The sequence below is a fragment of the Corvus brachyrhynchos genome, unplaced genomic scaffold, assembly GCF_000691975.1.
Source record: "Corvus brachyrhynchos isolate BGI_N302 unplaced genomic scaffold, ASM69197v1 scaffold68, whole genome shotgun sequence".
Classification (NCBI taxonomy): domain Eukaryota; kingdom Metazoa; phylum Chordata; class Aves; order Passeriformes; family Corvidae; genus Corvus; species Corvus brachyrhynchos.
In genome coordinates this window covers 2,370,708-2,392,920 of record NW_008240039.1, presented here as the reverse complement: position 1 = coordinate 2,392,920, position 22,213 = coordinate 2,370,708, and the positions used below count along the sequence as shown (strand labels likewise).

The 22,213-nt window shown below is 46.0% G+C and overlaps 1 protein-coding gene across 1 annotated transcript in view; it reads left to right on the top strand.

Moving 5' to 3' along the window:
• The window catches only part of CFAP74 (cilia and flagella associated protein 74), a 40,539-nt gene extending 18,332 nt beyond the window's left edge, over positions 1–22,207 (top strand). Inside the window, exons 21-39 of the mRNA XM_017744031.1 lie at positions 17–138; positions 2,702–2,830; positions 5,771–5,858; positions 6,205–6,378; positions 7,582–7,715; positions 8,322–8,598; positions 9,067–9,174; positions 9,813–9,958; positions 11,174–11,308; positions 11,691–11,800; positions 12,158–12,213; positions 12,454–12,573; positions 12,814–12,966; positions 13,273–13,402; positions 14,334–14,488; positions 15,316–15,454; positions 16,240–16,361; positions 16,772–16,906; positions 18,240–22,207. Coding sequence (XP_017599520.1) covers positions 17–138; positions 2,702–2,830; positions 5,771–5,858; positions 6,205–6,378; positions 7,582–7,715; positions 8,322–8,598; positions 9,067–9,174; positions 9,813–9,958; positions 11,174–11,308; positions 11,691–11,800; positions 12,158–12,213; positions 12,454–12,573; positions 12,814–12,966; positions 13,273–13,402; positions 14,334–14,488; positions 15,316–15,454; positions 16,240–16,361; positions 16,772–16,906; positions 18,240–18,353 — 2,547 coding nt within the window. The 3' untranslated portion in view covers positions 18,354–22,207. The remainder of the gene's footprint in view (positions 1–16; positions 139–2,701; positions 2,831–5,770; positions 5,859–6,204; positions 6,379–7,581; positions 7,716–8,321; positions 8,599–9,066; positions 9,175–9,812; positions 9,959–11,173; positions 11,309–11,690; positions 11,801–12,157; positions 12,214–12,453; positions 12,574–12,813; positions 12,967–13,272; positions 13,403–14,333; positions 14,489–15,315; positions 15,455–16,239; positions 16,362–16,771; positions 16,907–18,239) is intronic.
• The last annotated feature ends 6 nt before the right edge of the window (positions 22,208–22,213 follow it).

Below are 22,213 nucleotides of genomic sequence, written 5' to 3'. Positions count from 1 at the left end.
ATTCCTGCTCTGCCAGCTGAACTTCAGTGCCATTGGAGTTTCCGTGGATGTGCCCATCTGGGTGCCCCAGCCCAGCGTGGACCTCAGGATCTGCCTGTACGAGCGGCTGTACCAGGACAGCGTCGAGGTGCGGAGCAGGTGAGCTGCCCTGGGGGTGGCTCTGGCCTTGGCACTCCAGGGGCACATCCTGAAAGGCCTCTGGGCTCTGGAAATTGGGCTTGGGCATCCTGCACAATCCCAGACCCCCAACACCAGCCCGAGCTGTGAAGTATCCACACACCTTCTCACTCCTACCAGATTCCCTGTGTTGTTCCTGTTCTTAGGGAGAGCTGTGAAACCCCTAGGGAACAGCAAACCCACACCTCATGTGGAATTTGCACACTAAACGTTTAGGGAGATTAAATGTGTCTAAAATTAAGTGCACATTGGGTTGATTCAGCCAGGAAATTTTATGTAAGAAAATTTTGTTGTTTCTCAGCTATTTTGCATTCATTTTTAAAGTTAAAGTCCTGGGGGGACTTAGGGTGTGCAAGCCAGTTTCATGCCAGCTGTGCTTTTTATTGAGAGTCTTTCCAGACCTGGGATTAGATGCTGGATAAATCATGTCGGTCCTATTGCATTCACTCTAAAATGGGAAAGGTGCAGCTTTTCCTGACCTGTGTAGGCCTTAAGCACTGCACTGGAGGGACAGATCCCTCTGATCACCCAGAGAGTGACCAGACAGTGATTGACAGGGGGAAAATATCGGGGTGTTTCAGAGTCCAAGTCAGTCATGTCTGCGGACTGGTTCTGTTTGCACTGTGATATAAAGGGAATATTCCAGCTCCTTGGCTTCTGGAGATTTCCTGCTATTAAAAAGCAGTTATGAGAACATTTAATTGTCTTCAGGTGCTGGGTGTCTTCCCTCCACCTAATGCAGTCACTATGGAATTCTTATTTTAACAATTTGCATTTCTTAGAGGCTATTTCAATAGGATTGGGGTGGGTTTGTGGGAGGGTGGGGGAGAGATTGGTTCTGCGGAAGGCATCCATTCTAAACCTCTTACCAGAATTAAAGACTGCAGAGATTCTTCACAGTTGGAAAGAAATGAGTAAAGCTGTTATCTCAGAAATTCAGCTTACAGATATGACAAGCACAAGTTGTTATGTAAGTGATTTTACTTGGTCTAGATAACCCAGGGATAAAACTTATAAGTATAGAAGCAGAATAAGTCTCCTAATAAAACTTAAGAGTTCAAGGGGATCCCAAAGATAGAAGCTGTCAAATTGCTTAGGGCAAAACTTCTTAACTGAGGGAAAAATCCTGCTGATCCTTTGCCAAGTTTCACTAAATTAAGAGCACTTAATCTGTAGTAGCCTGTCCTTGGCACCTTGGCAAGTCAAGGCTTTGATTTATCACACAATTTCCATAATTAGGAAAAATTGCCTGTTATACAGTCAGGCGGGCTGAAATTCAGTGTATTTCATGTGCAGGAATATAATGTGTCAACTCTTTATCCTGCAAAAGTGGATTGATTTCATCCTGTTGTGGCCTGAGCAGTTTCTCCCTCCAGGAGCTCCTGACACTTCCCTGTGGTGTGTCAGGAGGAGGATTCCTCCTGGAGCCTGCCTTGTCCCACTGGCTGTGATTTGTAGGCTGTAGCACAAGGGGAAGATAAAGTTTCCAGGTGATTCAGATACTTCTGGCACTGGAATGTCCCAGCAAACTCTGGTGAATAGTAAAATATTGTTAATACTGGTTTTGTTCTGGGTTTTGGTTTGGGTTTTTTTCTGGTCATGAAGACCCTGGTAATCAGGCAGCATAAATAAGCAGCATAAAGGGTGAAAGTGTCTTATCAGAATCATGTTCAATAGAAATCATTTTGAAAAGTAATTTCTTTGGCAGGTTATAATCTGCACTGATTTAATGAAGAAGTATATAATTCTCTTAGATTGTCAACAGTCAGAAATCATTGCAGGCTCCCAACCCCACTTGCTGTAGCTGTTGATTTAGAGGAGACCATCTGGCCTGACAGCTTGGAAACCAGTCCAGGGGAAGCAGAATGACAAGCTGAAATATTTGTAAATTGCTCGGCAATTTTGCACTTAGGCATAAAATTCCAAAGCAGGGGATGATCCATGGCTATTGCTGTGCTATGACGGGGCCAGAATTCAGTAGACAGGCAGAGGATCCCTGGCTTCCAGTGTGCCATTCCTAGGGCAAACTGATCCCAAGGTTTAGCAGAGGAGCTGGCAGGACCAGCTCAGCCACGCTGTGACTTCCAGCCCTGCAGAATCTCTGCTGGTGGAGGACAAGTTACATCTGTTTAAGGAAGCCACCAGGGTTCAGTCGTCCTATTGATCCAGACAGAGCCAGTGTATGTTAGGAGCAAATAATCAGCTGATATTTCACAACAGCTTGGCCTTGACTCGCCCCGACCCGACTTAGCACTGTGCTGAGCTCTGACAGTTCTGTTTGGATCAGTCTGTGCACTGTTTGTACTGCAGCTGGGTTTGTTACAGAACTTCCAAGTCTTGTTTTCTGTACTTAAAAGAGAGCACAACTGTGTGAACTTGCTGTAGCAGCTTTCCATGCCCATCATTTTCAAAGGAAGCTTGGGATTGTTCTGATTACAAAGCAGAGGTGGGGGCAGGAGGGCTCAGACTCCAGAGTCGCTGAAGTGGCCTCAAAGGCACCTGAGCACATCTGATGTGTTTGCAGAGCAACAACCACGCTGCGTTTGAAGTTTGAGGTGTGCAGAGAATTGAGGAAGCACATGGAGCTGCTTCCAAAAACAGGCTACATCCAGGCTCACTCATCCTTCAGTGCACAGCTCAAGTTCCTGCCCAGGTAACCAACATTAATCCAACTCTAATCTCTCAGGATTTCAGACAGTGTCAGTGGAAAAGCTGAGCAGGGTTGTTGTTCCCTCCTGCTGTCCAGGCTTGACCTCGCAGTGCTGCTGCAGTGCAGGTCTGGTCTCCCCCCTGTCCCCCTGGAAGCTGCCAGATGCTCCAGGAGGAAATGAGCTTGGCTGCCAGGGCTGTGAGGCAATGCCCTCCCTGTGGTGGCAGCAGCGCTGTGACAATCCAAGCTCTCGCATTCCTGGTAGGCTGCTCCCGTTCTATTCTTGTCCAGGAGGGAGGTTATTGAGGCAGGTGGCTGCTTCATGGATCACTGATTGAATAATTTCTGACAAGAACTCCTGTGCTTGCTAATTACGGTGAGAGTGGTTGGGCTTCCTGTCCATATCTCTCCTCCCCAGGTACATTTTTCTCCAAATGATGAAGGTATTGATCTTGAATTTCACATGGTGTTTTATGTAATATCTCATGATGCTAAAATCTTTATCCCAGCAAATTTTGCTTCTCCATTTTATGATACATCTACAAATACAAACATAGCTCAGTGATAGGAAACAATTCCAGTTTATAAAAATTTAAATACCAAAGCTCCCATCGACCACTGTTAATTTTATTTACCTCATCATTGCCATCCTAACATATGGAATTAATTTTGGTGTACAGCCAAATACTTCAATGGCTTTGGCTTTGACTGCTGCTGCAAACCTGCTGCTTCTTTGATGTGGGTTTTTAGTCCTATGGATGTTTGAGTTCTCACAGATGTGCTCAGCACCTCTGGATTCTACCCTGAGAGTCTAATCACTGATGGCAAAATTTTCACCAGGTTAGTATTCAAAGAACTGAAAGTATTTACAGTTCTTGCAGCATCTCAAATCCCATCAGATTACAACAACAGTAACATGATGACATATTTCAGTTCCTCAGCTTCAGCTGCTGCGAAGCACTGTTACCCTCTCCGAGTGGATGGAAGCAGAGCTTGGATTTAGAACCTTAATCTTCCTTTAAAAAACAGGGAAGCTTTAGAAAGGAGATTTGATGAGATTAAGGCATTTCTGACACACTAAATAAGTATCTGGCTGTTTGAAGGTACAGATCAGTTTTAAAGACCTAAGGCGGGGGGAGCGCGTGCGGCGCGGAGCTGGGAGCTGCGGGGAAGCACTGAGCCAGTGACACATTTCCGTGAGGGCCTCTCCGTGAGCTGGCATGAGGAGCTCTATTAATAGTGCTCCACCAAAGGGAATTAATAGTGACACCAAAGGGAAAAGAACCCCCCACTCAGCAGTGCTAAGAGAGCAGGGAGCTCCCTGAAGGCTCGGGAAGTTCTCCCGAGTGTTCTGTGGACAGGGATGTGCTTGGGCAGGTGTTCCAAAACCCAACTGCTGGGAGTTTGAAGCCAACATTTCCTGTTTAGTTGAAGGCAAGTTCTCTGCTCTGGTGCCTTTCAGAATTCCCAAACACAACATCCTGTAGTTCCCTGCATTTGGAACTAGTCCTGCAGGTACTGGCAGTCTAAATCTGATTTGTCTTTTGTGCTTCTCTTTAATTGTGCCATTTTCAGAGAACTTTCTGAAGGATTCCAGGACCTTTTCCCCGAGGCACAGCAGCTAATTTAGAGTCCATCCCTGTGTCCGTACAGTTACAAGTATTTTCTTCCCCCTCTGGATTATTATGAAATAGATTAATTTCTTCTGCTATTCAGATGTCCTGTGACAAAGTGAAAGCTGATGCTCTACTCCTCCCTTATACTTAACCCCAGTTCTATCTGTAAAGAACTTCCCAACACCTTTGAACATCACCCTTGTTGCAAAATAACAGCAAGATATTGGATCACCATGGTGACTGAGTGGGTGTTACTTTTATTCTTTAACAATACATTAAAGAGTTGCATTAATTCCATGAGTAGTAGTAGAACATGAGCACTGTGGAGACCCAAGAACAGGAAGCAACTCACTGTGGTGCTCTGAGATAAAAATAGTGCAGCAGAGCTAAAAATGCTCCAGGTTTGTATTGTCTTGGTTTGAAGCTCTGAAATGGAGCTTGTGACAGCAAGATGCTTCACCTACAGAAAAGCTGCATATTCCTTATAAATTCTTCAGCTGGTCTGTAACCAGGCACTGCTGGGCCCCAGGTTTGTTCACTTCATGTCTCTGCCTTGGGATGCAAAGTGGTTCTGCCTCAGGCTGATCATTAACTTCAGTGGTCAAAGGGAGCCACTGCCTGGGCTGGGTTGGTGACGTGCTGGGGCTGCAGCAAAGATGCACAGGGTTTATATTCTGATTAGAGAGTAAGCTTTTAATTTTTCAGAATTTTAAATGACTGGATGGCATTTTTTAAAAAGGATAAATGGATGCTGACCTCTGTGACCTCCCTTAAAATCCTGCGTGTCCAAAATCCTGTCTTTAAAAACAAACAAAAAAAATCCAATATAACTGTACAAGGTCAATCATTCTGACATCACTGCCTTGCAGCCCGTGCCCTCCTGCTCAGAGCATTGCCTGGGGATGCCAGGCTGAAGGAAATCTGGGGCAAATCCAGAATATTCTTGACCTGACTGCATCTTCTTTCCCTTGGTCAGGAGGCGGGACTTCACAGGTCAATAATTTTTAATTGGCATTTTCTTCCACCATTCTTTTTCCATTTTCTCTAATACTTGCATTTGTCTTGCAAGCAAAATTTTAATGATTCTTCCCTTCAGTGAAGAACTGGAGTTGATGCTTAACCAGGTGAATCCTCTTATTTGAGGAGAATTAAATTAAGATTAAAAGCTGTGAATAATAAAACTTTTGGCCCTTAAGTAACAGAATTCAGTTTGTTGTTCTTTCTGTTCAGAAATAATCCATCAAAAGTTTATTATTTCCCTTAGTGAGAAAATAGAATGTTTTAATGGCACTGACTGTACTTTGGATTTGTACTTTTGGATTTTCAGGCAGTCCCTTCCAGAAGATGCAGGGAGCTATTTCAATGCAGAGACAGGAATCCTGGAGGTCCCAGTGACAATCCTGCTCGTGGACAAGGTTAGAGATTTTTGTGATGCTGATTATCAGACTGACAGTTTATGTAAATTATATTAGTGAATGTTCACTTAATAATACCTAATTTTAGATTAGTTCTTGACTAATTGAGGTTCTGTGATAATAGTAAAAGAAGCTTAAAGTACTAATACAGATTTGATCATTTTTTCTTGTCACATTTGCAATACAGAAAGTCAAATCCTTTCTCCTCAGTGCTGATCTCATGTTACTGTCAAGGAACAGAGTAACTTTTTCTTGCACTTTTCCTTGTGGAGGATATTTCATTTCAATCCTATCCTTACAACCCACAGATGGAGGTTTTTATCCTGTGCTCTTGCATTTGTTTCAGGCTAAAAAAGTTAATTTTACTGTCCATGCCATTGTTACTACTTCTGATTTGGAAATCAGCCCAGCACAGATCAACTTTGGATACTGCACGATCTATGAAGCTGTGCAGGCAAATGTCATCCTCACAAACAAATCCATCTTGCCACAGGAGTTTGGATTTGTGGGACTGCCAGAGGTACAGACTTATCCCACACACACCCCCTCTGCTGTCAAAATAGATTTCAGTGTCATGGGAACGTGTTCCAGTGTGAGTGTAAATAAACCATGACTGGTTCTTGCAGCCCATGGGAATCCTGCTCCTGTGGAGGCACCCGGCTTGGTTCTGTCCTGGAGTGTGTGAATCTCACTGGGTGACACCCTCTGCATTTGCCAAGCAGTGCAAACACCTGGGAGGAGATTTTCCTGTTCCTCACCTTTTCCTATTAGAATTCCTGGGTTTTTATACCGAGAGATCTCCTAAGAAAACACCAAGGACACTTTTACCATTAAATAAAACAGGCTTGGGGCTGTGGCTGTGGCCTTGAGGCTGAGGAATGTGCCCACTTTGCACCAAGTGCCCAAAGGCTTTGTCTTTAAAATGCTCCTTGGGAACCATCCCGACCCATGCCTGGGCACTTTCTGGGTGACTTTTGGAAGCACAGAATTAATCACAGGAGCTGCTGGGTTCATGTAGGCTGGGTGTCCTGAATAACTTTTGGCACAAAGTTGGTTCCTCAAGCTCCATAATAGCAGGGTGATCACAGTGTGAAATGGTTGGGGCAGACTGGCATCAGAGCTGGAGGAACCTGGCAGGTAAATAGGCATTGTCCTGTTCTCTGCTGGTTTAGGGATTAAAATCAAAGAGTCGCTAAAAGAAATTGTTAACTTCAGCTTCATGAAAGTTTCACTTCTCAGCATGTGTTTCCTGAGGAGCCTAAAGTGTGATGGGGAGACTTTCTTGAATCATCTTCAACTCAAGCACAAGCCACTGTACAGCTGTGGATGTGGAACTGCTCCTGTCCCTGTGGTGTCCGTGCCTCAGACAGGAATCAGCCTTCAAAGACATGGGGCAGCTGCTGAGATTTTTATCATATTTCAGTCAGTTGTCTATGAAGAGTAAATAAACCTTAGAGCAAGGTGATTTCCACAGTTGGGGAAGGGATTCTCCTGAAATCTGAGTTAATGGATTTAATGCCTTTTGAGTTACTTTGAGATGAGAACTCTGCCCCTCAGACTCTGGGCACTGACTCAGACAAAAACTTCTCCCTGGAAGGTTTTTGTTTTCCTGACAGTTCCACATTTGATACCAAATTTTTTAAATCTTGCCAATAATGTCTTATTTTAATTTATTAATAAACTGATAATTTAACTAATGATTTCTTATCCTGCCATTTTGAAGTTTGTTGAAGTTCAACCCAACGATGGATTTGGAATTATTCTTCCCCTGGAAAGCCTGACATTGGACATAATCTTTAAAGCCACCAAGGCAAAAGAGTACAGCTTTGAGTTGACATGCAGGACAGAGATCAACAGGTGTGTTAATGGATGGACAGCAGGGAAGCTAAAACATGAATCACATTGGGCTCCCACTGTTGACCCAGATCAGAAATTAAATCCCTGCCTGCTTTGGGGAGGTGAGGCTGGGATAAGCACGTGAGGAAGGTGGGAATTCTCCAGTTGCAAGAGTTGCTCAGTGCCTGTTGGTTTCATCCTTGGTTTACATGTCTGTCTTTACTGAGATGACTTTTCCCACCCCCCTCCTCAAGTTTATCCTTGTCCCACAGCCAAGCTCCAAGCCCTCAACCTGCAGTGCTCTGCTGCTTTTTCAGCACAATTACTGAAGGAATTCTTTTTTATAAAAATGCTCCATGCATTAAGCCAATGCTACTGCAATAATGATGGCATAAACTTTGATTTGACTGGATGTATTTCCAGAAGTTCACAGAGGAAGAATTCAAGCAGGGACTCTGGCCAATTGTGCATTAAAAATAGATAGTATTATTGTTCATCTTTAGGCAAAATTCCCATTGCAAGCTTGAAATTCTGCTTAAATAGGGACTACAGGATTAGCTCCCTATTTTCCGGGCTGATTAAGACACTATTTTATGCTGAGACAATTTATCATGTGTTTATTTTTAGACAATTCAAGCTGTCATGCAAAGCAGTTGGAGTCCACCCACCTCTTGAATTGTCTCATTCCTTGGTTCAGTTTGCTGCTACAGCCCTGAACTCCATGTCTTCAGCCACTCTGAATGTGATCAATTCCCACGTGGATGGGAACCCCCTCACTCACCCTGTCCCACGGATTGGCAGTGGGGACCCTGTCCCAGTTGGCCCCACTTCCTTTGAGTTCCACGTGCCCCGAGACTGTCCTGTGACTATTACACCTTCTGTGGGAACTGTGCTGCCTGGGCAGGTAAATTCACTTTAAATGTTGGGTGTTCTGCTGAATCTTTGATCATCTGCATCCTAACAAAGGCTGTCACTTGTAAACAAAGCTCAAAACACCAGTTGTTGTTAGAATAGCTGGAATATTTTGTATTGTTTGAAAGAATGTTTTAGATCAGACAGGAGGGTTAAGCACCAAATCTGGCTAATGCCTTATGGGAGTGTTCTGTCCCCAGTGTTGTCACTGTGATTTAACTGAAGAATGTTTAAATATCAAAAGTATTGGTCATGTAAACCCAGCCCAGTGTAACATCCTGGACTTCCAAAAAAGCTGTGGGTGCCCTTATCCCGAGGATGCTGGATTCACTTAGAGCAGCAGTGTACTGGATGTGTGGATTCTGTGCTGCTCCTGTGCTCCTGTTGAGCTCTGTAGGTGTCACACGTGCCTGAGGGCTGAGCTGTGCCCTCACTCCTGTGTGTGCTCTCACATTCCCAGAAAAGCTCCATCCGAGTGTCCTTCAGCCCGGCGCTGTCGGATCAGCAAATCGGGGAAGAGGCAGCGCGGAGGCTCAGCGCAGCAGCTGTGCCAGAGGCAGGAGTACAAGTAAGAAATGCTAAGAACAGCACATGCTGCTGGTCTGTCACTTCCAGATATTTGTTTCTCTGGATGGTATTTTTATCATAAAATTATATGCATATTAATGAAGCCCAAGCTCATGGTCCATGCAAGACCTGCCTGTAAAGGATGAGAGTGTGCCTGTGCTGGTGCACTGAATGTGTGGCCTGTTCACTGAGCAATAATTTAATTGCATGCTCACAATTTCCAAAGTATTCCTAGAGGGTTTTGTTGCAAATTCCAACTGCAATACTCTTTAAAAAAAAAGCTTCTACACTTCCTGCAGATTTATAACATCCATGGACTTTATATGCAACCCTCAGGTCAGTTAATTTATGTGAGCACCTGTGGTTGTCTCTGATTATGAGATAAATTCCCATGAGATGCAGACTTCTACTCATCTGCTCCAAGAGGAGACCTCTTCTTCTAAGAGGTGGTAAAATATGTCCGTTTCAACTTAATTTTTTTATTTTACATTAATGGAAATTTGTCTTTAGTAGCTACTGTGTCTGTGGGCTGTCACCATAATCCTGCTGTCCCTTGTCCCCTGCTCTGTGTCCCCTCCTTGCTCTGTGTCCTTGGGCCAGGGCTGTGCCTTTGCTCACTCCTGTCTTGGTCCCCCTCAGTCTCCGCTGGGCAAAAAGAAGAAAGATGCAAAGAAAGAGCAAAATAAATCAAGTGTTTCCATTCCTGGAGGAAAGGCTGGAAGCAGGAAAAGCCTGACTGCTGTAAATAGCCCTAAAGAGCCAAAACCCGAAGAGTTAAAGCCTGAGTAAGTCAACAGAAGCATCTTGTACTACACAGACAACATTCTCTTTAGAAGTAGTTTAATAAATCTACTAAAGCTGTAGGTAGACAAGAGAGCAAACTGGAGAGGGAACAGCTTCAGCTGTGTTGCAGAGGCTGTTTCCAAAATTAGTGCTGCTTGTGAGCCACACAGCTGTACCCTCTCATGTGAGGCAAAGAATCCCTTTATGCATCAGAAGGATTGAAGACTTCAAAGAATCTGTCAGGGAGCAGGAGCTGGGGCTGTGCGGGCGGATGGGGCTGAGCCAGCACGGGGTTTATGGAAAGGGCAGCTGAAAAGCTCAACTTGGGGACCAACAGAAACTACTCAAAAAACCTTTTCTGAACAGATGTACGAGAACCAGCTGATGGCCCAAATCCACAGCAGGGAGTAATTTCTGTTTTTAATTTGAGGGCTTACACAGTCCAGCACATTAGTCATGGTCAGCCTCAGTGCTGGCAGTGAAATGCTGCTGGAAAATGTGCATTTGAAGCAGTCCCTGTGCAGTGTGAGCCCCTCAGGGAGAGTTAACATCAACAGCATTGCTGGCTGGAGGTTGGGAGACTCACATGCAAAATCTGATACTTGAGGGCCCTTGTGTAGCAGGTAATTCAACTTCTCAGAGCCACACTTCTGCCCAATCTCAGGAATTTGGAAGTATTTGGAAGTAAATACATACTTCAGGACCAGGCATTTGGCTGTACTGGATATTTTGATATCTTTTACTAAAATCCCATATTCATTGCAATCCATTAATTATAATTTTTAAATACTTTCAGTAGAGATCATAAAAATAAAATCCCTATTTTAGAAGTATTACCTAGTATTGCATTAGAGCAATGTGATCCTGTGTGTTTACTTACATGTCACTGACATGATGTAGAAGTATTGGAAGACACTTGATGTACTCAACCAAAGGAGTACTTGATGTATTCAACCAAAGGAAATTGTATTGAGGTTTTTGCAATCTTTAGGGTAACATCTGTTAACTGGGTTCTTCATTTTTATTCTCTTTTGGCAACAAAAGCCAGCCACTTTGTAGGGTGGGTCCACTACTGACAGTTATTTAGTTTCACTGTTACATTCAATTTTGAATGTGTGACTAAGAAACAATTATCACAAATAGCTCAGCAAATATTTATTTGATCTTTTTCTTGCTCTGTCACTCACTGAGATAATTCTTACTCCTGGATTCTCTAGTTCTGATTCTTATAGGGCAGCCCAGGCTTCCCTGATGAGGAGTTTCAGAGGGAGCTTTAACAAATACATCATCCCATGCTTTGTTGCAAGTGGCCACGCCACTGGAGAGGAGGGCTCTGGGAACTTAACCTGCAGGTGGGTGCAGCTGGATAACCCAGAGATGTGAGGGGGAAATGGTGGGCTTGCTCATTTATTCATTTGGGGGAGAAATTTGTTTTCTGATCTTAATTACTTCATAGCTCAGTGGTAGAAACTCATGCTCCCAGCCCACCAGTTGGATAAGAATCAAACACATGAATATCAAAGCAGCTGAAGGAATAATTGTGTGAAAACTTTGAGGCAGCTGTAGCTCATCTCTGCTCAGGCACAGTCACTCAGTCACCGAGCCCTGTGCTGTGCTGTCACACCAGAGCAGCGACACCCTGTGACACAGCAGATCCCTGGCAATGGTTGGTATCTCTGTGTGATCCCAGAGCTCTGCCCTTTTACTCCCCAAACCCCTTTGCTCTCTCTCCAGCCCTCACAACACCTTGTACCTGGAGCTGCACTGCCCCGCTGTAGCCCCGCCTGTTCTGATCACTTCCGACACCGGGAACAACGTGGCCAATTTTGGGGACATTGCTGTAGGTATGGAATTTGAATTCTGATTTTGAGTGGTTTCTCTCTGATGGTGAGTTCTTCTGAGCAGAGTTTTGCATTTTCAAAAGTCAGGATAGAAATTAGCCCTTAGTGGGTATTTAGGTGGAAAACAAGGATTCTCTGGCCAGCTGAGGCCCATAAAGAGCAGACCTGATCCCCAAACATGGACCTGGAAGCTCCAGAAGGGACTGTCCAAATCTGAAAGCATTTTGGTGAGCTTTGAGTGGTGCCATAGCCATAGGCCTGGGCTGAGTGTCTGGCCCAGGCAGGAGCAGGAGTAAAGGGGAGGAGTGGGAGAGCAGGGATGAGCATCCTCACTTTGGGAAGTGTTTTCATTCCTTGCAGGCCAAAGAATGATGAAGAGAATTACGATAGAGAACATCTCTCCAGGGAAGCTGGAAGTATCCTTGTTTGGAGCACGTGAACTCTTCCTTCAGCCTCTGCTTAATCAGACTCTGTCTATGCAGGAGGAACTGCTGGACACCAAAGCACCAGCTCATCTTCTCTCTTGAGTTATTGATCTCTCAAAAGCTATAGATGGTTAGTTCAGACCAAAGACATATAAACAATACGTAGAATCTGTTCTCATATATTTTTTCTCAATCTTTATGAACTTTTTTCCTTGAGTTGCACTGTTTTAGCTGGGATTCTCAGTTCTGAATCCCAATGGCCCCTTCCTGTTGGTCAGAGCAGTTGGAATGCTTGAGCCAGGTGAAAGTAAACCCCTCATCATCTCTTTTTGTCCAAGGGAGGATAAATGGGTGAGTAAAAGACACAACAGCAGTGGGGAAAAGAGGAGAGATGTGAGGGGTGTGTAGCACACACGTGTTATCAAGGAGATAACAATGAGAACAAGGAGAAAACCTTTGTTCCCTGTCCCAACACTTGGATTTTATCTGTGCCCTAAACCCAGGAGTTCTGGGATGGTCGTTTGGGAGGGGTCAGCTGGAGGGGTGGGGATTCCCTCAGCAGATGGACTAACCCAGGCACCCTCTGGGCAGTTCTTGGAAACTCTGGACATCCAGGTGGCAAAAACCAACCTCAGCCTCCGCCTCTCCGGGCACGGGGTGATGCCAAGCACTGTGTGCTCCGTGGGAGAGGTGCTGGACATGGGATATGTCATGGCCAGGGACACGGTGACTTCCACAGTCAAGGTAAGGCCTCTGTGCAGAACTGCAAAGCACAGCAGGAGTTCTTGTAAGGAGGGAGACAACATAAACTGTCTCCTCCCAGATTTTGTCCAAGTGTGTCAATAACCAAAGTCCAGTATTTGATGGGGAGGGCGGGGGTTGGTGTGACACATTATGGGCAGCACTAATTGTGCCTTTGGTGGCATCTGGGGACACAGAGCTGCACTAAGGCAGCAAAATAAATTCAGCCACTTTGCAAACTATGGATCCTACAGGCCTGAGAATCAATTTCCTTAATGCAAATGCTGTTGTGTGAATGAATGTCACCAGATAGAGAACACTTCCACCCTGACCCTGCCGTTCTCCGTACAACTGGAGTCGCTATCACCAGCGCGGGACAGAGACCGGCAGAAAATTCCATCCTTTCTTACATCCTCCGTGCAGAGAACAGAGATTGTTGGTAAACTTTCTTTTATTCTTTCCTCTTTTTCCTGTGCTGAAGACTCAGGAGGTGTAAAGCAGCACTGCTGTGTCCTCTTAGATCCACACAACTGTCACACCTGGGGCATCACAGCCCTGAAATTAAAGACCTCATTTTTGGTGGCATCTGGGGACACAGAGCTGCACTAAGGCAGCAAAATAAATTCAGCCACTTTGCAAACTATGGATCCTACAGGCCTGAGAATCAATTTCCTTAATGCAAATGCTGTTGTGTGAATGAATGTCACCAGATAGAGAACACTTCCACCCTGACCCTGCCGTTCTCCGTACAACTGGAGTCGCTATCACCAGCGCGGGACAGAGACCGGCAGAAAATTCCATCCTTTCTTACATCCTCCGTGCAGAGAACAGAGATTGTTGGTAAACTTTCTTTTATTCTTTCCTCTTTTTCCTGTGCTGAAGACTCAGGAGGTGTAAAGCAGCACTGCTGTGTCCTCTTAGATCCACACAACTGTCACACCTGGGGCATCACAGCCCTGAAATTAAAGACCTCATTTTTCTCCCCAGTAGGAGCTGTAGTAATTCTTTCAATATGGGGAGCTGTAAATTTATGCAGCCCAAGCAAATACCCACAAGTAAGGAGATATCAGTGTTTAAATCTAAATAAGCCCACATTGTAATTGCATATTAAATATTACATTTAGAGATGTCCATCTCTGTAAAGAATATAGGAAGGGTTTGGTGATGTTGCTTTAGTTCCTCTGCAGATGAATGCGTCAAACTGATGGATGGATTTCTCTGGTGTTCTAACACCCTGTTTTGCAGCAAAGCCATGTATCAGCTCTTATTTATTTGCTGTTCCCACAAAAATTAAATGGGTTTAAAATTTATGAAGAAGTAAAACGGAGCTGTCCTCCTTTTTTATCTGTATCCTCATTTTTGTTTACCAGGAACACAGAACTATAATGGCTTCAGTGTGTTCAGCGTCTCTCCAACAGGAGGAAAAATTGAGGCTGGGGAGAGCCAGGATTTTGTTGTTACTTTCAGCCCTGATCATGAAAGCCTCTACTACTCTGACCGTCTCAAGGTTCTGCTCTTTGGCAAGGTGAGACAATCGGGATTATGAAAATAGTGTAAATATTGGATGAACTGCAGTAGGGAGGAGAGGGCAGCTTTGGGGCCTTCTGACTTTCTTCAGGTTTAGATATTGTTATTAATTGATGACAACAGTGACTTGGGGTCCATCCCTGTCCTCTCCCACGGCGTGCTCGGGAGGTGACGGGAGCTGAGCACAGCTCCAAGGGGGCTCCTGCAGGGAGCATTTAATGGCAGAGCAGAGGGGAGAGGGGAGCCCCACCTGCCCAGGCAGGAGCAGGAGCACCAGGGAGCTGCTCCTGCAGCCACTCAGTGCCAGGTTCCATCAGTGGAGCTGCCCTGGGATGCTCCCGCCGGATGCACAGGTGGCCGCGCCACGGGCAGCCCTGGCTCCTGCCAGGACACCAAAAGTTGGTGCAGGGTGACCACTAATGCCCAGCAGCAGCACTGCAAACGGGGCTGGGGCTGAGCAAGAGCTGCTCCTCTCCTTGCCAGCTCTGGGATTGCAGTTAGGAATGCACATCGGGATAAGCTGAAGGTGAATGGACACTTGACCCAAGTTTGGCAACAGAGAAGTTTTGCCTCTTTTAGTGGCTTTTGTATAAATAGTTTGTCCAGTCCCCTTCTGAGGCACATTTCCCAGGTTGTTTAAAACAGAAGTGCCAGAGTGGGCAAGCCCAGGGGCAGATGCAGAACTCCTGCATTAGAGCCCAGGATCGTTGGGATCGTTCACATGGGAGGTGATGCCACGATTTCCTGGTGCTGCTGGGTCAGGTGCCAGTGGGATTCAGGTGACCTGAGCTGTCATCTGCATCCAGGACTTTCTGTCTCACCCAGCAAACAGCCCACGAGATCCAGCTGAAGGGTGCAGCCCGTGATCACCCCATGTTTGTGGAGGGGGGAGTGCCCCTGGATGTGCCCGTGGAGTCCTTGGCTGTGACCTCACCTGTGGCATCACAGAAAGCACTGGAAAGAGGTAAAAAGCCACCACTGTTTATTATGGAACAGGGAGGGATAAGATATGGGAACGTTCCTCTTCCTTTAAGAAAAAGGAAATTAAAGACAATTTTTCCAGAATCAGAAAAAATAAGCGTTATGGTACAGCATATAATCATAATACACAAAAAATGCAAGAAACTTTCTCATAAGGAAAGTTTTTCTCTTCATTTCAATGCAGTTTTGTCTTAACGATGATCTTCCACCTCTGCAACTTCCCTGCAAAAATGATTATAATGTAATACTACTATGAGGAATTAAGATACATTTGCTTTCTGCCACTTCTCTGAGGTGTATTAAATGTTTAGGAAATTATTTCATATATAATCACATATCCTGGATTCTCCTGTTTTTCCTGTAATGAAACTTTCAGGGGTTTGAAGTTACTTTTCCTTAATTCCTTGGGACAGGATCTGTGTTCAGAGACATGATGCAAGCAGCTCCTAACTCCTGAGCTGTAAATAATTCCAAGCACACACACAGACGCAGGAATAAAGTACACAGAGGTGTGTTCCACAGGCTAGAAAACAAGCCTGGAACTTGATCAACAAGTAACAATTACAGTTTAAAATTGCAAATTATCCAAACCCTCCTTTTCCTTAATTCCTCACTAACTCTGTAAAAGGATCTCTTTATCTGTGCCAACTCCTGAGTTTGCCACATCACTTTGTTTTGACCCATCCTGGTGCAATTTGTGTTGGTTCCAAAACTGCCAAAGGCTCAGTTTTCACTGTCTCAAAGTTGACTTGGTTGCTGTTTGTTTAGGGCCACAAGAAGCAGTGAAGTCCCTTCTCCTGCTCCTGGAGTATGTGGAGGGCTCAGCAGAGCCAGCCAGGGCAGAGCTCACCGTTGGGGCCATGCAAAGTCCTCTGCTGGCAGCCAAGAAGGTGAGGGAAATAAAACCTGCAGGTTTGTGCCAGGTGCTGTAGGGGATCCTGACAGTGTGTAAAGGGCTGCCCGTTCTTTCTGTCCAAAATTCACAAATTAAAAAATATAGCTTTTAGGGTTTCTGGTAAATTTTACATTATAAAAACATCGGTGTTTGAAAAGATTATTTTTCAGGGGCTAATATAAGAAATTAGCCACAAAATTTAGCAGTTTGCTTCCCCAATCCTGAAACACAGAAGTTGGAGCCCAGAACTGAATTACAGTTCTGATCCTGTTATTTTAATGGAGTATTTTGTGACAAGGTGACACAACGAACGCCACAGTGGATAGCTGGAGTTTCAAAGGGCAGCTCGGGCAGGGGCAGTGCAGCCTCCGAGGCCCAGGTGTGACTGTGCCGTGTCTGTGCCAGGCCGTGGAGTTCAGCCTGGACAACGCCCCGGAGCTGCAGCGGGCTGGGTTCGCCCTGGACGGCCCGAAAGGAGCCCTGGAGCGCGGGCAGCTCAGGCGCATCGGCGTCTCGTGGGTGCCACCTGCCGACCTGCAGGTGAGGCACGGCCCCGGCGCGGCACCGAGCCCCTGCGGGTGTCACACCGGGCTCCGGCTGCGGTGTGACACAAAGCTCCTGACGGGCTGCGACAAAGGGCTCCTGTTGGGCTGTGACCCACAGCTCCTATTGGGGTGTCACCGACAGCTGGGATGTCACCCAGAGCTCCTGTTGGATTGTCACAAAAAGTTCCTGTTGGATTGTCACAAAAAGTTCCTGTTGGATTGTCACCCACAGCTCCTGTTGGGGTGTGACCCACAGCTGCTGCTGGGTGTGAGCAGCACTGGTGGCTCGGACACAGCCGGGTGACAGCTCGTATGTAGTCCCTGAGGGAGCAGGGCTGGTACAAAGACCCCAGTGGGAACAGAAGCTGGGAACAGTGGGATGATCTGGAGCCTTCCTGCCTCCCCAGGGCTGCACTGGGCTGTGTGGTGACAATGACAGGGGTGAGCCACTTGTATCCCAAAGAACTTGGAATCCCTTCCTCCAGGTCACTGTTACAGAGCCCAAAGGCCAAAGTGCTGCTGCTGTTCACAGGCTCTGATGTCCTGAGGGAGCTCTGTAGGGCCCTGGGACAAAATTGCTGCAGCCCTGCCAGCACAGAACTGACTTTACACAGATCACTCTACAACACTGCTCCCATTTCTTCAGCCATGGGCTGCCTTTCCTTTGGCACATTCCTGGAAGTCAGTGGGGCCTTTGGATTTTCCGCTTTAGGAGCCCCATTGCCCTGGCTACTTGTGCCTTGTAGTGTAGAAGTTGGATGTGATGTCCCAACAACTCCACGGGGCTGTGATTGCCCTTCCTGATTCACATCCTTGGGCATTCACAGAGACTGGAGGAATTGACTCCCCATGTGTGGGATGGCAGAATGAGTAGCTGGTTCCAAAATTAAAAGATTTCTGCCATCACATGCAGAAAGAGGCAGCAGAGTTCCTGGCAGGATGTATCCGGTCCACATCATGCCTCTTGGTAACCCCTGGTTCTTATACAACACTGAGCACTCACTGGGGGCTGACAGGATCTGTTTCCTTCCTGGCCCTCTCTGGGAGCTCTGCTGCTGCTCTGTGCCCAGCTGCCGTGGCTGTGACGTGGGGACAGTCTCTGTGGCACGCTGGGGACAGAGTGCTGAGTCACTGTCATACCTCACTGGCTGCTGCATGAGCATCACTTGGGGATAGAGAGGAACCAACACAGTGGGCTGTAACCTGTCACCTGTAGCTATAACTGGTACCTTGAACACTGAGATGTGAGACAGAGTTTAGAAGGTGATTGACTCATGGCTCCTATGTCCAAAACACCAGGTTGGTTTTGTGTGTGGTTCTTTCTGCAGACCAGTGACCCCCCACTTGTGTCAGCCCTCCTGACTGTAAAAGGTGACATTACAGAATCCTACCGAGTCCTCTTCATGGCAAGAGTTGTGTCTGCATCTGCTGCCACTGACTGAGGGATCCAGGCCGAATGGAAAGGAAGATGGATGCTTATGATACTGGGAAATCCCTGGATCTCTGGTGAAACATGAGAAGATTTTGAGATTGTTGCAAATAAGTGAGGGCATCAGGGATGTGGGAAGGAAGGGCCATGTAACATTTCTGCTCTGTTTCCCCCAAAGTTCTCTGTAAACTCTGGTGCCAGTAGCTTCCTTTTCCAGCTGATTCTGTGACAATAATCTTGTGTTAGAAGAAAGAATTATTGAGGGCCCCAAGCAGCTATACCTGCTGTTAATCCCTTGTCTCCCAAAGGTGGGCATTCCATCAGGAGGAGTATCTGGTTTACATCCACATAGGTGAGTTTCTATCTTTTTCCAATTTCGGATGCTTTTTATAGTATTTGAAAAAGCTTTGGCCTTTTTATAATCAGAATAAAGTTTCTTATTCAAGCCTTCTCCAAATCATTTGGGCAGTGACTTTTACAATGTACAGTCAAATCTGCCTGATAACACTTGGTCAAAGGGGAATATTCCTGTGCTGTTCCATGGATTTGGTCAGACACTTGCCAGAAATCCTGGCTGTCTAGGAACTTTGCATTTCTGTATTTGCCTTCTGCTGAATTCTGGCTGAGAGCAGAATCCTTCTGTTCTGGGGAAGCCAGAATGCCCTGCAGGTGTAACTTCTGTCAGGAAGCAGCAGCTGGTTCAGGGCAAGTGCAGAGCTGGAGAATGGAGGGAGCAGGAAGGCCACAGCCATTAGAAACAGGATAATCCTGTGCATCTCGTATCATGCTCTTTCCTGAGTCACAAGCAGTCTGTGGCAAAGTTCCCTCCCCACCACTCCAAGGGCATGTTCCCTGATTCAGATGATGCAATCAGAAAATAGAAACGTTATTTGTAAATATCCCCGTGGTAACAAGCTAGGAACTGCAGGGAAAAGCAGGGAAGCAATTGTCACAGGGAACATTTTAACCAGGCTCCCCCTTTGACAGAGGAGGCTTGTAGCAGTGAAGAGGGGGTTGCTTGTTTTTCCAGCCTGTGTGTTTGATCCATTGAGATGTGTTCTCATTTAATAATGGATCGAGTGGCTGAGGAGTCACTTAACTCTTCAGTCTAAAGACTGCAGATGCTGAAGCAATCCCAGTGTCCTGGGGTGGGGAGGAGCTGGGGGGTGGCAGTGCCAGCCAGGGACAGCTCTGCTTTCCTTGGAGGCCCTGGGTGTTGCTGCTGGCGCAGCTGGGCAGGCGCCTGGAGCTGGGCACAATGGGCTTTGTGTGCTGGCTCTCCTGCAGCCCCAAAAGGGTGAGTAAATGCCACTACATCAAATAAAACCATTGCACAGAGCACTTCTCACTCAACAGTGACCTCATGGTAGGGGAGTTGTCAGAAAGCAAGGAAGGGCACAGCGTGTGGGAGTGGAGGAGCTATTTCAAGCACTTAATTTGTGGGCATCCACTGTGTGAGGATCCTTCAGATTTCACTCCTGGAAGCCAAAAAGTGATGGCTGACAATAAATCAGTCTCCAGACTCTGGCTATGATAACCATAGAGAGTGCTGAAAATGTGTATCTACCAGGCAACAACACCCCTGTCTTAGGAATCTTCCACTTCACAGAGGTCAGGTACTGAGAAGAAGCATCCAGAGGACAAAAAGAAGTAAAAAAATTAAAGAATGCATGTAAAAACAGAGATATTGGTGCCCTCACAGGGTTAGGCTGGGTAAGGAGCAGGTGCCACCAACCGGCTGAAGGCACCACTGGTACCCAACAGCTCCGTGTGAGCAGAGGTGTCACCCAGTGTACCTGCATTCCTGGGACTGCAAAACTTGCATCAATACTTTCACAGGATTGAAGTGAACATAAGGTTCTGGGTTTCACTGGTCAAAGTTTCCATGTTTAAAACTCAAAATGTGTTTGTTCTCTCAGGGGGAGGTTTGGACCAGAATAACAGGAACAGGTGGTTATTTCTGGAGGGCTGAAAATAAAGTAAACTCTTCCTGTAAAACTCCAGCTGACGTTCTGTAAAGCACTTATGGAAATCTGAACAAGTTCTAGTCCCTTTCATAAGAGAAAAGCCTGTTATTTTAGCTGGCGCCTCAAAAGTGATCATATTTGACTTCTTGGGGGCACAATGGCTGCTCAGACAGGATTGGGTTTCCCTCTCTTGGATTGCTTTGTTCTTTGGGGGCACAGAGTGCCAACCCTCACATGGGGCAGCACTTGGGCAATGAGAGACACAGGCTGATGTGGAAGGGAAAACAAATGGTTGGATGTGGGAAAGCAGATCCATTGGGAAAGTGTGCAGGACACTACTACAGTTACTGTCTCTGCAAAATGTAACCTTGGGTGTTCCACTGCCATTGCACTGAGAGTTACCACAGTTAGAATCTTCATGGTGCAAACCTGCAATGGTCGGAGAGGCACACCTTCAGTTTACTGGAAATTTAGGGATCTGTGAGGATGCTCCTACCCACACAATTCTCATGTAGAATGTATTTTATGTGCAACAGCTTCTTGATATTTCTCCAATAAACAGAAAATTGACTGGGACAAATGAAGACTGGAAACAATTCCCTGGTAACTTAGACACACGGAGCTGACCCAGGAGTAGTGGGTTTAGGCAATTCCTTGAGCACAGAGCTGAGGGTGCTGGTGTGTTCTCCTGGCATGAATCAAAGCCAAGTCCCAGTGCCCAGCAGAAGCTCAGCACAGCTCCTGCACGTTCGTCTCTTGGAAAGGCACAAAATCCTGTTCAGTTCTGTGCTTCCAGAGTGGGTTATCCACAGTCATAGCACAGTGGGCATTAAACCTGCCAGGGGACTCCAAACATGGAACCTGGTGTTTCTGTTCCCATATTACAGGACTCCAGGAGGGATGGAGCTGTTACTGTGAGGACAGTATGGAAAATGCCACCTCAGAAATATTTCCATATTTCCCAGAAGATTAAGTTTTCTGCTCGTCTAACTGCACTTGTGACCATTTTGCTTTCAAACTGAGCTTTGCAACTGTGACCACTCTTGGGTCCCTGGACACAAACTTGTGCTTTCAGATTTGGATCTAAAAGCAAACACGAACTTCATGGTGCTGATGCAGTTCTGGTTTAATGAGTAATTCACACTCGTGTATGATCTTTATAATCCTTAAAAGCAAACCCAGCTCATTTCTAAAGCAGAAAGTGAGAGAGTAAGCACTAGTGTCATACACATTTATTAATTCATGTTCTGCTTCTCCAGAAGTGACTTCAGCAATTGCTTCACATGTATGAACACAGGTTTCCCTAAATGAGCAATGGCCCCATGACCTTTAGCAGTGCTAGAAGGAAACAATGCTGTCACTTTGTCACATGCCATTGCTGAACCTGGAAACACTGGGTTTCAGTTCTATGAATCAAAAGTAGGGAATATCACCTGGTGCTTTCCAGGCATTGTGTCCGTTGGTGCTTTCCACGGAGTGGCTGCCCCCGGGATTGGGCTGGGCTGGCCCTGCCTGGACACCAGATGCCAACAAAGCCACTCCATCACTGCCCTCCTCAGCTGGACAGGGAGGAGAATACAACAAAAGGCTCACGGGTGGAGATAAGGAATTTCTACATTTGAAATGTTCGACACAGTTAAATAGCCTGGAGCAAACCGATCCCAAAGAGCCGTCAATACCTTTTCAGTCGTGTTTCATGTGTTTTAACAAGACTATTTTTAGAAAGGGAAATTACCTGCTCTTCTAAACATTTGTTTCTGACTCATATATTTCATACTAGGTTTCTCATTCCTTTATTTCTCCTTCAATCCCTCTGGCATAGCAGAGGCACAGGCGTGTGTCCAGCTGCTGCACACCTGATGCATTCTGTTCTGGTAAGAGCATCGAGCGCAGTCCCGAATCGCTA